The sequence below is a fragment of the Helianthus annuus genome, chromosome 15 (genome assembly GCF_002127325.2).
Source record: "Helianthus annuus cultivar XRQ/B chromosome 15, HanXRQr2.0-SUNRISE, whole genome shotgun sequence".
NCBI classification, from domain to species: domain Eukaryota; kingdom Viridiplantae; phylum Streptophyta; class Magnoliopsida; order Asterales; family Asteraceae; genus Helianthus; species Helianthus annuus.
Window position 1 is genome coordinate 76,127,189 of NC_035447.2, and position 16,692 is coordinate 76,143,880.

Genomic DNA, 16,692 nt, shown 5'->3' on the forward strand with positions numbered 1-16,692 from the left:
AAAGAGACTATGTGTTAGAAAGAGAAAGCTAGGGTTTAGATCTTTGTGATCTAAACCAGCTTGTATAAGATGATGTATACTCGTTCGGTATGTAATCGGTGTTGATTGTAATGAAACGAATGAGTTTCTCCTACATCTTCTTCTCCATCTTCTATGTTTTGGTGTTTCGCGTCTTGAATCAAGCGCAATGTTGATGTTCGTCATCGATCCAGTGCTTTCACAATGGTATCAGAGCATGGTTTCCAATTCGGAATGGTCTAACTGCCTTCCGAATCACCATTGCTCTTGATTTGGTGTTTGTTTCTGCCAAACATCTAGAAGACGTGGCTTTTCCGTAGAAAACTTGAAGAAAGTTGAAGAAAATTTGGTCCAGACATGAAGAAATTCGAGTTGTTTTGTAGAGAATTGCTGGGTTTTTGGTAGATCAAGGTTTTTGATCCGAAATTGTGTATTCCGAATTTCTGTAAGTGTTAGAATGTTCCGAATTAGTTCCTTCCGAGTTTATCCATCCGGATTTTCAATGAGCTTAACGTGTAGTCATGTTTTTGTAGATAATCCAGAAGTGGTTTGATAATCCAGAAAATAACAGTCCAAATTTCTGAATTCATTCAGAAGTTTTGGTCCGGATTACTTGATTCCTTGTTATCAAGTTAATCAGATGGTGTGTTCCGCATTTGTGACTTGTTCTGAGTTTTGATGTTCCAAGGTTTGGAAAGACATAAGAGGTTCCGAATTTCTCAAAGTTTCGAGTTTTTGAAAGGAACAAGAGCATTCCTAGTTTTTTAGAATGACATTTTGAAGATAGTATTCCGAGTTTACATGTTTCGAGTTTTATCCATCCTAGTTTCTATTAGTTCTGAATATGTTTCAGGGTTTATAGTTCCGAATATGTTTCAAGGTTTATAATCCGGTATATGTTTCATGGTTTAAAGTTCCGAATATGTTCAGGGTTTATAGTCTGAAATATGTTCAGGGTTTATAGTCTGCAATATGTTCATGGTTTATATTCCTGAATATGTTCAGGGTTTGTTGTCCTGAATATGTTCAGCGTTTATAGTTCGTAATATGTTCAGGGTTTATGTAAGTCCGGAAGCTATGTTCAGGGTTGGTGGTATCTTGCTGAAGGTGAAGTGTCTTGGACTGTGAAAGTTTACAAAGAAAAAATGGGGAGTAAAATTAAAAAAGTATCCTATTTTCTTTGTAAATCTCCCAATGCTCGCGGTGCATTAAGGACTTAAAAGTCATGTCGCAAATTTTAAGATTAGATAAGGGTTGATCTTGCTGGTGGCGAAATGTATACAACACAATGTAGTTATGAGCTCATGTTTGATTGAAGTTTCATCAGGTATGTTCATGATTTAATCAAGTGTTGACATGATGAAGTTGATTTCTCGTTTGACGACTAGTTGAAACTCGCGCCTTTATCACATGTCGGTTAGAGTAGAGAAGATTAGTCTTCTTGATTCCTCTTCCAAGTTGGTGACTAGTCGGATTCTCGAAATAATTAGGAGGTTCTTTCATTGAGGGGGAGATCGGAGACGAAAGTTATCGGGTAATTGGTGGATTCCTGAAGACACTAGGTTGGATCTTGAAGATTCGAGATGAAATGATTTTAGACACTAAGTTGAAGATCTTGATCAAGATGGTGGATGTACATTTTCGGAGTTTGGTTTGTTATTAACTTATCAAACCAAACTTCATGTCCTTGCGGAATTTGAAGTGTTCGATGTTAGGCATTGGAAATCCGATGTTTCATTCTTCTGTCAATTAAGTTTAAAGATTAAGGATCGAGCGATGTTCTTATATGTGGTTGCAGGTCGGTTCGCGTTAACTTGATTCGGGAGTAGTTTGAGGGGAAGGACTGACAGTGCTTGATGTTGGATTCCTCGGGTTTCTCGAAGCAGACATTTAAGTGATTGTCAGCAAGTCTTTTATTAGAAGGGCTGAAGATCACTGTGCTCTACCGGAAAGATCAGTCTCTGCCAAAGTTAAAAGCAGACATGATATCATCAGTCAAATGGGAGTCTGTAAGTGTAGTGTCCGGTGACTAAAGATATCAATGTCAGACAGAACAGATAGCAACAGTTGAGGGGGAGTCTGTAAGTGCAGTTCCTGCTTGGTAACTGTGCTTTATCAGTTCTGGTCAACCAAAGCAAAGTCCAAGTCAAAGAAGTCAAAGATGATGAAGCAAGATAGGATTCCAGATTACAAGGTTAACTTGGAATATGGGTTCCGAGTTTATGACCTTGTCCGAGTTTGTTATTTTATCTGGGTTTGAGCTATAAACTCGGATGGTTCCATGTGTATTAAAGGTTCCGAATTTATGAGTTAAATTCGGACGATTGTTTTGTTATTATTTCGAGTTTATGTGTATTTTTGGATAAAATTGTTTGTTGTATCCCGGACAATATGTTTTGTCCGGGTTAAGTCCCTAGTCTATATATATGTGTGTATAGGGTAGATTAGGGCAACTCTTGGAATCTTTCTAGGGAGCCTCCTTGGTGAGCTTTGTGCATTTTCTAGAGAGAGAGAGAGACAATGTGTTAGAGAGAGAAATCTAGGGTTTAAATCTTTATGACCTAAACCAGCTTGTAGAAGATGATGTATACTCGTTCGGTATGTAATCTGTGTTGATTGTAATGAAATGAATGAGTTTCTCCTACATCTTCTTCTCCATCTTCTATGTTTTTGGTGTTTCGCGTCTTGAATCAAGTGCAATGTTGATGTTCGTCATCGATCCAGTGCTTTCACAGTTTAAAAGTCAATAATATGTTTTAAAATATTTTATTGTGTGTTTTAAAAGTTGTACTACTTAAAATCTTAAAGTTATATAAGATTACTTTCTTATCCTCCTTTCATGTATTATAATATAAACTGACAATATTAATTTTAGAGTAAATAACACTTTTATGTATAGGGTGAATTATGAAACATGTCCTCTAAAAAGGTTAATTATTATGTCTATATTTCTGGTTCCCCGAAACCCTAGCCTCATCCTCCGTCGTCGCCAACACCTTTTATTTCTCCCCTTTCCTCCACTTCGGTGATTACCCACATTCCACCATCACCACTCCCTTTCACAACACCTAACCACTACTTCTGTCGTCACATCACTTTGACCACAAACCCTTCGCAACCACCACTTCGCCACATCTCCACCATCGAACACCCTACCTAAAACCCCCTCAAACATGCAACCTTCGTCACAAACCCTAACTCCCACCCCAATTCGCCCTCTATTCCCACCTGATTCAACCACCACCTACCACCACCTTAGTCAACATCCATGTAAACCACCCCTGTTACGTTGCCACCGAACACCACTAGTCAACATCACTCTTTCACCCCTTCAACTTTTCCATCTGAAATCATCCTCATTGACCCACCATTGATTATTCCTAACCGGAACAACCTTCGGTGACCACCAACAACTACCACCACTAGGAACCACTAGTTTTACTCCTATTCACACACACTTACTCTGATATCCGATTTAGGTATGATCTCCGACTTAGATACAATCTCGATCTTATCCGGTGACACTTTGTAAATAGACACTTCCAACGACGGTGTAGGCAGTGGATCTGGATTCAGACACAATGACAACGGTCGTCTATGATGGTAATCGGCGGTAGTGGTGTGGTGTAGCTAAACTAACTAAGTAGATTGACAAAATAAAGGGCTGAAATTAGGTCAAAGGGGTATTGAAGATGTTTTAAGTCAAATGGTGTGCGAAATGACTAAAATGCCCTTATTATTAAAAAATAATAATTATAAATATTAAATAATCTATTTAATTATTATATATTTTAAAAAAGTAAGGCCCACCTTTACCCACCCCTTCTCCCTTTTTTTCTCTCTTTCTAGTAGTCTATAATAGCAATCACCAAACCACCTCTACACCACCAACCAACACCACCTCTACACCAAGGGCGGACCTAAGCTTAGCCCAGGGTGGGCGAGCGCACCCCCGGGAAAAAAAAATTTTAGTGCTAAGTTCCGTCGAAAATCCCGTCCGCACCCCATGGAATTTTCTGTCCGCACCTCTTGGACTTTTTCGTCGACTTTTTCGTCCGCACCCCTTAGGTAAAAAGTGTTATCAATTTATATTTTAAAAATATTCTTTAGTAAACTCCTATTTTATAAAAAATACTACCTAAATTATTTTACTTTTAATACCTAAATAACTAAACCCAAATACCCAATACATTTAACTAGCCCACTACTAAGTCTTAGCCCAATAAACAAACCCAACAAATCAACAATATTTCAAACTAAAATAAAATAATCAAGCCCAAACTGTTACATATTCTATCCTGCTCTCTTTATCGTCCTTGCACGCCAGTGATCAGAACATCAACAGCGACAACAGTGAACAGTCAGCAGCCGCATACCACCGTAATCAGCCACGGGTAAGTTTCTTTGTTATTTTTGATGATTTTTTGTTGGTTTTTGGTTGATATTATCCACCTCCAGCAGCCTATTATAGCCGCATACTAACCATAGTAGACATGTGCTTCGTTTTGTTTTCATTATGCTATGGTGGGTTATATAAATTAAGTTCTTTTGTTTTACATGACCCGACTCGACCCGAACCGACCCGAACCGACCCGATACGAACCGATTTTTTATTTATATACCTTGGGGCCTAAAATTTTAAAAATGTTACGTACCCCCATGAAAAAATTCCTGGGTCCGCCACTGCTCTACACCACCAAACCCTTGCCAGAAAAATGAAGCATCAAACCACCACCACTTCATCACCCCAACCCACCCCCACCTTGGTACACCGCAACACCCCATTTGACTGTCGTCTCCAGCCACCTAATAACCACTCCACCGCCTCCACCCTCCACCACCTCCACTATCCACCGCGTCCAACCATCGCCTCCACTTCCTCTTCTTCAAAAAACCACCCACCACAACTTCAAAACAGATACAACCCCAAATTACATAGGGATAATTTGCCACCAAACCAATGTCTCCCTTTATCTTTTTATTCCCATTTCTATCTCATATCAATTTCAAATATATTGGCCACCATCACTCTAAAAGAATTCTCATTCCGGTACATTCCACAATACACATTTAAAACATAATGGAACAACATTTGTAGGAAAAAACATTAGTCGGAAACCAAGAATCCGACTCCCAAAACGACGACATTGAAACTTTATCCCTATGTTATTTTTTGTTCCACTTTATGGATTCACAATTTTTTTCTAAATTTATAATTGTTAATTTAGCCTTACATTGGGTGATTTATTGAATATTGAGCCCTAAATTGGGTGTGTTGTTGGATGTTGAGCTCTAGGATGGGTGTTTTATTGAATGTTGAGCTCTAAATTAGGTGTGTTGTTGTTGGATATTGAGCCCTAAATTGGGTGTTTTGTTAATTGTTAGATTTAGAAACTAGAATTGAGTAATTGTTAGACTTAAAATTAAGTAATTGTTAATAATACAGGATTAAGTAATGGTTTTGACTTTGAATTTGATTTTTAGAAATTATGCCTCCTAAACAACCATCCACAATGTCCCAAGAAAGACTTAGTGGATTGGCGATGATAGCCATTAAGAATGAAATCTTACCGAATATAAATTGTGAAGAGATTATCAAAAAGTTTGCTATCAAGAATGCTAGGAGAGCTCCACGAATCATCGGTTAGCTATTACGGTATATAATTCTATCATAATGCTGTATTTCTATTGTATTTATTGCTATAGTGTTAAATGTCGTTTAAGAAAATAGTTTATATAATTCGTTAGGTCAAGTGCCTCTTTTTTGCTCGTCCCAGTCACTTAAATCCCCAGGGACGGCGTCTCTGACATTGTATTCACTCATATTTTTTAATCTTACATGTGCATACTATATATAGTATGGCAATTACATAGGAAAAACTCATATGAGTTCAAAAAACTCAAGAAACTCAATGGATAGACCACATGTTGCCACGTATTACACTTTTTTCAGATATGACACGTAATAGTTTTTTTGTCAGGAGAGAGAAAGAATATATGTTACACCTTTTTCTTTTTCATCTGTTACATATATTACACGTTACACTTTTTTTTCAATAGCAAATTTTTACAGGTTTTACGAAGTGTTAACATTTTTTAACTTAGTTTTTACGAGTTTTCAATGTGTAATGCATGTAAAAAAATATGTTACATGTTTTATAGAAAAATTTTAGTGTAACAGACAAACCTGTTACATTTTTTTTGTGTTAGACAGAAAAGTGGAAAAGCAAAAAACATAGATTTACTTTTGTCAGTCTGTTACACATGTCAGAATGTTGTTTTTTGTAACATCCAATCTCAACAATAGATTTTTTTAATGAAGGATGGAGATTGAGTTTCTTGAACTCAAAGGGGTTTTCTCGATATCCTGGTCCCTATATAGTATATATAGGGTAGGAACTATATTAAACAAATACAACTTGATACTATTTGGCAACTTGCATCTTATCTTATATCATCTTATCTTTGTCGCTCAACTTGTCTTGGCCATATCTTGTCTAATTTTATTTTAGTATATCTATTCTAACAAAAACAAAACTGAAAATGATGATTAATCCTCTTAATCTAGGATCTTATAATCATTCCATCCTGCAATTTATGATACAATATACGACAAAATGTAACATATACTTAGTTTCTTAAGATACAACAGAAATTTCTCAAAAGTGTATACACAACGTTACAAACATTGTTAAAACAATTGCAGAAGATGTTCATGCTTATTCCTCTTATCTACTCGACCCTTCAACCGCGTAAACCTTACCTTAATGTCTTGTAGCACATGACCGAATTCAGAAAACCAACCACCAGCTTTCCTAGAACCTTGCATTCTTACAAGACGCGCGTAGCCAGCTATCTTGTTGCTCGAGAACAACGGGTGCACTTGTGTTAGCTACTGGCTTCTTTAGAAGTCTTCTCACTCGACGTTACCTTCTCCACAAAACTCTTCATATCATTATTATAGGCCTTGGTGTCATGAACAATGGAAGTCGGTGTGTCGTGGCTCTGGTTCTCACTTAATGTGGACTCCATTCGATGTGGTTTAAGGGCGTCGTTCAAGGTATCTAATGATCCATCACCTTCCAAAACCCGCACAATCTGATCATAGTATTATTAATATATGTGATACTTATGACAAAAACAGTTTGATGTTTTTTTTTTACCACAAGGCCCCATTAGGGAAAACGCATTGGGCGCCACCAATAGTCTGCTAACTAATGGGACCAGGTAAACAACAACTGACAATAAACTTACCTGGCTCATCTTGGGACGCCGTTTAGCCGCATGGCGGATGCTAGCTGCTGTGCAAGAAACCATACGGGCCACCTCATGTGGTTCATAGTTCCCTTCCAAGCGTGGGTCAACAAGCCCGTTGTAGTTTCTATCTTCCAACGCCTTGGCGAGAAGTGGCCCTGCCTGTTTTTTTACCAAAATGATTACACCCGCAAAAGATATTAAAAGATTTGAATGAAAAGGGAAAAAGATCAAACCCAATCGACTAAGCCATCTTCCATGCGGTTACTGGTAGGATCAATCGGTTTCCTTCCGCTCAACAGTTCAAGCAACATGACCCCAAATGAGAATACATCAGATTTTTCTGTAAGCTTTCCACTTGAAGCATATTCTGGAGCTAAGTACCTATAATGATACACACAAAAAACAAACTTGAGTGTATCATTAAAAGTTTATAAGTAAAATAATAAAATTAAATTAATTAATTTAGGGTCTCGAGTTGGCAGGTTATATTGTTCAACGTGAGCACGACCCGCATATATATATTCGCGTCAAAAATATCAACCCTAACCCGAAAACACTTAAAATTATGTGACCGGAAGACAACCTGTATATCGACAAAAGTCCCGTTTATCGTATAATGTTCATTATTATGGGCTAAAACGAACATACCCAAAAGTCCCCACAACGCGTGTTGAGATATGAGTGTCTTCCACGGAAGCCAGTTTAGCCAATCCAAAATCAGCCACCTGAATTTATAAATTTATGATATAACAAAATTTTGCAAAATGAATGTATAAAGAACTTACCTTTGCTTCAAAATTATAGTCTAGGAGAATGTTGGAAGATTTAATATCGCGATGGATGATCCGTGGATCGCCTGCAAGTTTCCAAGAGATGTTTTGTGTCATAAACTGTACTTTTTCTGTTGTTTGCTATGCTAAGACCCGACTCGACCCATACATTGTTTGAGCTCAGTTTATAATAACCCAACCAGCGGTCCGGCCCATAATAATATGTTATACAATCAAACGTCTCCAAATTGTATGAACTTGTAGGGTGGAAATATGAGCGGGTCAAGAGTTGGGTAACTGGTCAAAACGTACACTTTCTTACGTGTCACCCAAAACATTAAAATTTATAAACCAGTGCGTCAAATATGATTAGAAAAATTATATTAGTTCCGAATAATATAATGTATTGAATAAAATGACTTAGGAGTTTTACACATTGAAAGAATACTTTGGGCCACGTTCCAATCGTACCGCTGATTTTACCTATTTCCTTTTCAGCTATTTTTTGTTAGAGTAAAATGTCATTTTCGTCCCTAAGGTTTGGCCATTTTTGTGACTTTCATTCAAAGGTTTGTTTTTCCGCAGCTGGATCTAAAAGGTTTCAAATCATGCCGTTTTCATCCGGCTCGTTAACTCCATCCATTTTTCTCCGTTAAATTAGAGGTATTTTCGTATTTTTTGTTAACTTAAAGGGCAATTCGGTCTTTTTCACTTTATGTACAAGCATTTAGCATACATAATGTACAAGTATTCAATATACCCTTACTAATTAAAAAAGACGAAAATATCCCTGACTTAACGGAGAAAAATGGATGGAGTTAACGAGTCGGATGAAAATGGCAAGATTTGAAACCTTTTGGATCCAGTTGCGGAAAAACAAACCTTTGGACAAAAGTCGCAAAACTGGCCAAACCTCAGGGACGAAAATGGCATTTGACTCTTTTTGTTTTTTCCTTGCTCGAAATAAACCATAATCTGATTCGACCCATTCACTAGTAAATGGATCGAAACAGGCACCACTTTGACATAAGTAACAAGGGACAGATGCATACAATCTTCGTGTAGGTATGCAAGTCCTTTGGCTGACCCCAGTGCGATCCGCATCCTCGTTTCCCATTTCATAACGGGACAATGCTTCCCTGCATAACAAAGTTAGTTACAAATTATGATATTCACACGGGTCAAAGTTAACTTCCATTCGGGTCAAGAAAACTCACCATGAAGATGGAAGTCTAAGGTCTTATTAGGAACATATTCATAGACAAGTATTCTCTGAGCATCAGCTATAGAGTATCCAACAAGCGATACCAAATGACGATGATGCACTCTACTAATGATCTCAACTTCCGCTTGAAACTCTCTGTCCCCTTGATTACTGCCTGATTTCAGTCTCTTCACAGCCACCTCATGCCCGTTAGCCAAAATCCCTTTATGGACATACCCAAACCCACCTTGTCCAAGAAGGTTCGCCTGTGAGAACCCATCAGTGGCGGTTGACAGCTCGTTGTATGAGAAGTGGTTCATGTTGAATGCTAGAGGCATTTTCGGGGTTCTGGGTGAGGCTGCCCATTTGCCACTCACACCCACTGGAACACCTATCATTTCAGGCCTTGTAAATTGAATCACGTGCTCACGAGGTGAGTCCGGCCATTGATTTTTGTAGTAGTCTCCACCTGCAGTTGCACCAATGAAATGTGAAACAAATATAGCGCGGGATTTTATGGCTCGACCCGTTAACACGACACGACTCGACACAAAGTTAAGCGGGTTAGTTTTTGGTGTGAAAGTGTTCGGGTCATAAACAGCTCAACACGTTAATGACATAGTTAAAAACGTGTCTAATGGTTTCAATCCGCTTAACACGTTTATGACACGTGTAACCATTTAAGTAATCGTGTTTAACGTGTTAAAGGTAGACACAACATGTTTATGACCCATTTACTAATATAATGTAGTTTTATAATCTGTTAAATAATTAAATGTATCAAATCCCTTAACCCAGGTTTAAAACTAATAATTATATTGAAGTTTTTTATTCTTTATTTAACCTTAATTAGTCGCAAGTTGCTGGATTTTGTCCATTATTTATTTAATCATGTTAAACGTGTCGTGTCGTATTAATGTGTTATTGGACCAGATGCATTTATTCGTGTTAAACGTGTCATGTCATGTAACCGTTTATTAAACATGTCCGTACTAGTGTTTATGTAAATGCACGTTTAGTTAAACATGTCGTGTTTGGGTTCAATAGTTGGGTTAATCGTATCGTGTCATGTCTGACCTGTTTAGCAGAACACGCCACGTTTTGCCAGCTCTAACAAACATATGGTAATAAGTAGGAAAGAAAAAGTTTTTGAATATGAAACCTGGGGGCGGTTTTGTGTAGTAAGCAGCCGCCTTCTGCTTCTTCTTCCTCCTACAGCATGTAATACAAATCATAACAAAAGTCATAAACACGAAACCCGCCACAACTAGTCCAACAATGAGTTCCTCATTACTTGTATTAGAATGTGGGGATTCACGGTGTGCTTTGCGGGTAGAGTTAGTTGGCGGGCTATAGGATCGTGGCGGTGGAGGTGATCTCTTAAATGGTGGTGGTGGTGAGGAGGGAGGAGGGTAATGTGGTGGTGGCGGTGAGGGAGGAGGAGGGCGCTGTGGCGGTGGTGGTGGTGGAGAGGGAGCGGTTTCAGGGGCCGAAGCCATGTGACGTCTAATGAAACTTTTCAGGATCTCAAAACTAGATCAAAACACATCACTTTTGAGTCCTTTGTTGTGTGAAAGAAATGATGATCCTAATTTAGAAATGACACCAGCTGTTACAGTCCTAAAAAGATGGAGACTTGTTCAATTCTATTTACAAGCCGAGTTAGTTGTAACGTCACCTGCATTTTTCCTTACATTATGGATTCTAAAAAGAGACTTATTCTTTTATCCAAAGATACCCAAACGATTTAATATCCTTTACGGTTTTCGATGTGCTAGCTGATTTACTGGAAAATAAGATCATTTCTCGCTTTCCAAATACTCCAACACGCAGTAAACAATGACGGTTATGCATATAGCAATACGAGAATCACAACATATTCATAATTTAATATTTTTAGAACGTTTCTATGAATTTATTTCATAATTTATTTCAAAAATAACAATCTTTTAATATTTTTAGAACGTTTCCATGAATTTATTAAAAAACCTTGCATATTATATAACATATTCATTTTTTTAAACCACTTATTTGTATGATTTTCTTTAATGTTCTCCTAAATTTATATCTTTTAATACCATTATTTAACTTTTTTCACAGTATACCTTTAAAAAATTATGAATCATCTGCCCCCCCCCCCCCCCCCCCCAAAAAAAAAAAAAAAAAAAAAAAAACATAAATTTAACAGTTCGAACATAAAGTTATCCAGGATTCCTTTTGCATCGTTTCTTTAAAAAAGTCAAAATCCTATTTGTAATATCTTACAAAAGTCAAAACTGTTCAAAGAAACACAAACCTTATGATGAACTCCACAAATACATGGATTTATGTTCCATTAACAATCTCTCTTAGAATCTTTATAAATCAAAACAAGATGTTGACCACTGACCACAGTCAACAAACATGCCAAAGAAGCATATCACCCTCCATGATTTAAGGATTATTGCAGCAAAATAAACTTTTCATGAGCCTCAATCGAACCAACCGAAACGAGTTAAAACTAACAACTTAAGTCGCGGCTTTTTGTGCTTTATCGGGTAGGATATTATCAGGTAAGGTAAGCTCCGCGGGTGTTTCACGAACCACGCCAATCATTGAATCATACTCTTCGTCTTTTCGTGCAAACTTCTTGCGAAGCGTTTTCTCCAACTCGATTTCTTCAAATCCCTTGCTGTTTTCAGCGGCATGAACCGTGGCTAAGTTGGTGTAGTTGGTTGCTGATTGAGAAATGAAGGCTATTTCTTCTTCTGTGAGCTTCCTCATGAACTTGGCTGGACTGCCTCCCCACACCTACGCACAAAATAAACGTTATTGCAACCAATTAATCAAGGTAAACTGTCAGTTTGGTCTACACTACCGGTTAAAAGTTCCAAACTGTGAACCTATTACCTATGTAGTTAATATCGCAATATATATCAGTCCCCTGGTGAGATATCGGTCAGAATAGCTGTACCAATATTATCGGCGACATTGACCGATATATAACCGATTTTCCCGATATCAGTACATTTCTTCTTAGTTCTACCATTCGTCTTTCTTCTTATTGCTGCTATTAGTGTTTTAAGTCTTAATTGTTAGTGTTTTAAGTCTTCATCAGTTCCTACTTGCTACAATTGTAGTATTATGTAAGTTGCAAAAGGTTGGTTTGGTAATGGTAGGAAAGTATACTAAACTGTTAGTGTTAAATTGCTATATATATATAAATTCGACATGATATTAAAATCGATATCCCACAACGATAACCGATATCTCAAATATCGGTCCTTGACCGATATCCGATCTTTTACCACATTAACTACTTAGCTGTGAGCCGAAAGGTTACACCCAGGCTTTCAAACCGCAAAATGTGAAATGAACCGTAAACACACACAGGGAGAGAGAGATAGAGAGAGAGTGTGTGTGTGTGTGTGTGTGTGTGTGCATTTCTGACACGATACGAACTTAACATGAAATTCACAGGTTTGGGTTTAGCCTACACAGATATGGGTTAATTTTGGGTCGAATCCGTGAACATTTAGCTAAACCATATGAGAGAAATACCATCAACTGTTGTATTCTATGTTATAACTTAAACTGACGGAATATTTTATGCCAAAATCTAACAAATAAAATAAAAATAAAAATATTTTATAGTTTAAATGTAATTATTTTATATACATGTGTATCTTTAGTTGTAAATTTATTATATTAGAGTACTAATATAAAAAAAAAAAAACTAAAATAAAATGTCGGGTTAGACGGGTTGTGTTTATGACTTTTTGTCAACCCCAGAAAAACTTGTGTCATGTGCCAGTCCATGTTATTTTTGGGTTCGTCTCGTGTCCGGGTCAAAATTATGGTTTAGACCCGCGAACACAACCCTACTTAAAACCAACATACTCAGCAGACTATGAATATGCACATGCATGTTCGCTAAGACTAGAGTCCGTAATTTCCCGTTAATCCAGCTAACATTCTATCTCTAATGGAGTAATGGACCAAACAGGTAGAGAAAAAGAAAGCAAAAACTTAAAACAACAGCTTGAACGGGTCAAACAGGTCAAAGGTCACCCAATGCATAATAAAACCTCTTAAAATCATTTAATTTAAAAAAATAGATAATCACTAATACTAATAATAATTTTGTAATCATACTAAAGTTTAGACAAAAAGTGTTTCGGGTCAACCCGACCCACTTGTCACGTTCAATTTGACATATCTAGAAGAGAGTGAGAAACTGCAAACCTCTCCAAAAGGTACGCGTGTGTTTTGCCTGACAAGGGCTCCGGCAGCAACCATGGCATTTTTCTCAACATAAGCTCCATCAAGCAACGTGGCACCCATGCCAACAAAAGCCTCATCCTCAACAGTACATCCATGTAGCACAGCACCATGACCTGCATATGTACGATTTTTCACCACCAAATTATGGCATAAATGTAAATCAAAAACTAAATGGACATTACTCACCTATAGTAACATTGTTGCCTATTGTTGTTGGCAAATCATTCCCGCTTATATTGGATTTGGCTACATGGACAAGAGCATTGTCTTGGATGTTTGTTCCTGATCCAACTCTGATGCTGTTCACATCACCTAAAGATAGACCTCATGTTAGAAAAAAAAGGGAAAATGGTGAACTTTTGGTTACGGGTGTTTAGTATTCGATTCAGAATCGGAAATTTTGAAATTCGACCCGATTCGAATTCGATTATCAAGCTTCGTATTCGGTTTTCAAATACCCGGACTCGATTCGAATTTGAGTCAAGTAATCGAAGACGAATTTATGAATATCAGTTCGATTCGAATTCAAATTACACATATATATTTTTTATAATTATATTATACACACACACATGGAAAAAACCTTCCAAATTTGAGCTAAACTCTAAAATCCCTTGGGCATTATTCGCCATGTGGCTGTCCAGTCAGCAATGGGGCAGTCAGCAATGGGGCATTCTGGGCCTTTTTCTAAAATGGGTGTAGTGGTATAATGCCCCAACAATGATTACTTAATTATTAGCTTTTTAGAAAAATAAAACATATAATGTTATCATAAATGAGTTGGAAATTTGTTATTGGTCAATCAAATTTTCGTCCGGCGTTTTATAATCCACACGCCCAACCAAAAAAACGCCCAAGGGGACGGTGCGCAGGCGTGATTGGGGCAAAAAAACGCCCAATTTCACTTCCACTACGGGTGGTCTAATTAGTTTGTAGTAGTTTTAAAAATTATAGCATAATAATTTATTTTTTAGGGTGAATTTGATATAAATCAAATTTATTCGAATTCAATTTGAATTCGAGTTTCAAATACAAATCGAACTGAATTTCGAATTGGGCATGAAATTCAAATACGAATTCTAATCAAATAAATCAAATCTTAATCGGATACAAATTCAGGTATGAAAAATAAAAATCCGAAAAAATTGTTATTTGATTTGTTGAACAAGCCTTTTAAATCCCTTTCTTTTTTATTTTAAAAAACTTGATTACTGTTGTTGTTGGCATAGTGTTTGTAATCTTAAGTAATGCAATAACTACTATAAGAAAATGACAAAAAATGCTTGATGCTCTAAAAACAACCCATTTCAAACCGAACCCATTTTGAGTTTTTGACAAGCTAAAGCTACCCAACCCGTTCGACCATACCCAACCATTTTATCACTTTTACTGACTACTGAGTATCTACTATGTTCAAAGGGAAAACCGCCACGAGAATTCCAAAATAAAAAGATGGGCTTTCGTGATCATAGTTTATGAAGTCTGCCTAACGATAATAAGGATGCGATGTAGGTATAAAAAATAAAATAAGAAGTATTAAGGTCATAGTTTTGCTTACCTCTAAGAACACATCCATACCAAATTGAGGAGCCACGCCCCACTTGAACATCTCCAATGACAGAAGCACCGGGAGCCAAAAACGCGTCTTTGTCAACCACCGGGTTTTTCTCAAATAAACTCATCAACGTTCGGTGCCTAGATACTAAAGACAGATTGGAAAGATAGTTTAATTAAAACTTGTCAAATGGTAAAGATATATCAGAAAATAGCAAATGGTAAAAGTCACAATAAAAACCAGCCCATATTAGAATAATTACGAACAAACTCTAGATGGAAGATGAATAGAACCTTAGGACTAGCCTTCTAGGTGCATGAACATTATTTTATTTGTTCATAAAATCTTATGTTATCATCAAAATTCATAAGCATGTTGACTAGCTCACTGGTAGAAAGTCCTAAAAAAAGCCCAAACAAAAGTAATAAGAAAGCCCAAAACAGTGTTCACTACACTACTACAGGCTCTTTTTGAAGGCACTCGCCTTGCATTTACCGCAGGCCCAACAGCCTTGCCTCACATGAATGCGTAGGCGCGCACATTGCTAACTTTTTAATAACTATGAAACTACCTTAAGTGGTCATTATTACGAGAAACAGTGTTCACTACATGATCACACCATCTTTATTCTTAGAACCAATGATATGGGATATGCTAAGATGTATATATACAATGTACATCTTTGGAAGTCAACACATTCTATAAGTCACAATCTTATCATCAGCCTATCAACTGTATGTTCTTTAAAAAACACCAACAGCACAAAACCTATAGGTCCTTCATACGCAAAGAGCAGCCCTTCTGTATGCTAAAACATTACTCGATCCAATTCACAACTTACCCGGTGACGACATGTACAGAGGGCTACACATACAAATTCACCTACTAATCTTTAAACGAGCCACAGATGAACAACATAAAATCCCAAAAAGACAAAAGTCTAAATAAACAAGATTATCTGAAGAATCAACCCCAACCAAGTGAGTAAAACCCACATGGCATCAGTTCAATTCGAGCCCTAAATTGCTTTAAGTTCTGTCAGGCATTACCACAAACACGTAGTGTGCAAGAATAAAAGAAATGATATTAGGGAAAATGGGTCTCGGAATTAAAGGGATTCACCTTGTTCTTGGAAGAGGTGGCTGCCTTGGAGGCTGCAGCCAACACGGTCAACTGCTTGGCCAGCGACACGGATCCAGGATCCGACGAGGTAGATTGCTCTTCCTAAACTCCCCATTTTTGTATAACCCTAATCTCTGAGCTGCTGATACACAGGTGTGAGGTCATAGCACATTAATGTTTTATTTATGTCTTTTTAAGATTTCAAACATTAATGTTTTATTTATGTCTTTTTAAGATTTCAAATTAACTAATACTAGTGTATAGTTTTTTTTTTTTTTTTTTTTTTTTTTTTTTTTTTTTTTTTTTTTTTTAACGGCCAACAAATTCAATTCCGAGCATTTTTGGGGCACTCACTGGACAAACGGAGTACTCCGAGAGTAACCCGAGTCCACCACCAATTTCGGAGAAAACCCGGTAACCCACCCGCCCGTAGGCACGACGGTGAAATTACCGGTAACCCACCCGCCCGTAGGCACGACGGTGAAATTACCGGTAAAACCCGT

The 16,692-nt window shown here is 37.3% G+C and overlaps 2 protein-coding genes across 2 annotated transcripts; both read right to left on the minus strand.

The window, feature by feature from the left end:
- Positions 1 to 6,626: 6,626 nt before the first annotated feature.
- LOC110911831 (proline-rich receptor-like protein kinase PERK4) lies at positions 6,627 to 11,399 on the minus strand. The gene is made up of 8 exons (XM_022156481.2): positions 10,412 to 11,399; positions 9,263 to 9,718; positions 9,098 to 9,184; positions 8,061 to 8,131; positions 7,924 to 8,000; positions 7,509 to 7,656; positions 7,273 to 7,434; positions 6,627 to 7,116 (listed from the first exon to the last, which is right to left on the minus strand). Exons 1-8 carry the CDS (start codon positions 10,746 to 10,748, stop codon positions 6,907 to 6,909), a joined length of 1,548 nt encoding a protein of 515 aa, XP_022012173.1. The 5' UTR covers positions 10,749 to 11,399; the 3' UTR covers positions 6,627 to 6,906.
- A 41-nt stretch (positions 11,400 to 11,440) lies between these two features.
- Positions 11,441 to 16,376, minus strand: LOC110911832 (gamma carbonic anhydrase 2, mitochondrial). Its single transcript, XM_022156482.2, has 5 exons — positions 16,190 to 16,376; positions 15,071 to 15,214; positions 13,699 to 13,824; positions 13,474 to 13,625; positions 11,441 to 12,039 (listed from the first exon to the last, which is right to left on the minus strand). Exons 1-5 carry the CDS (start codon positions 16,302 to 16,304, stop codon positions 11,758 to 11,760), a joined length of 819 nt encoding a protein of 272 aa, XP_022012174.1. The 5' UTR covers positions 16,305 to 16,376; the 3' UTR covers positions 11,441 to 11,757.
- Positions 16,377 to 16,692: the final 316 nt, after the last annotated feature.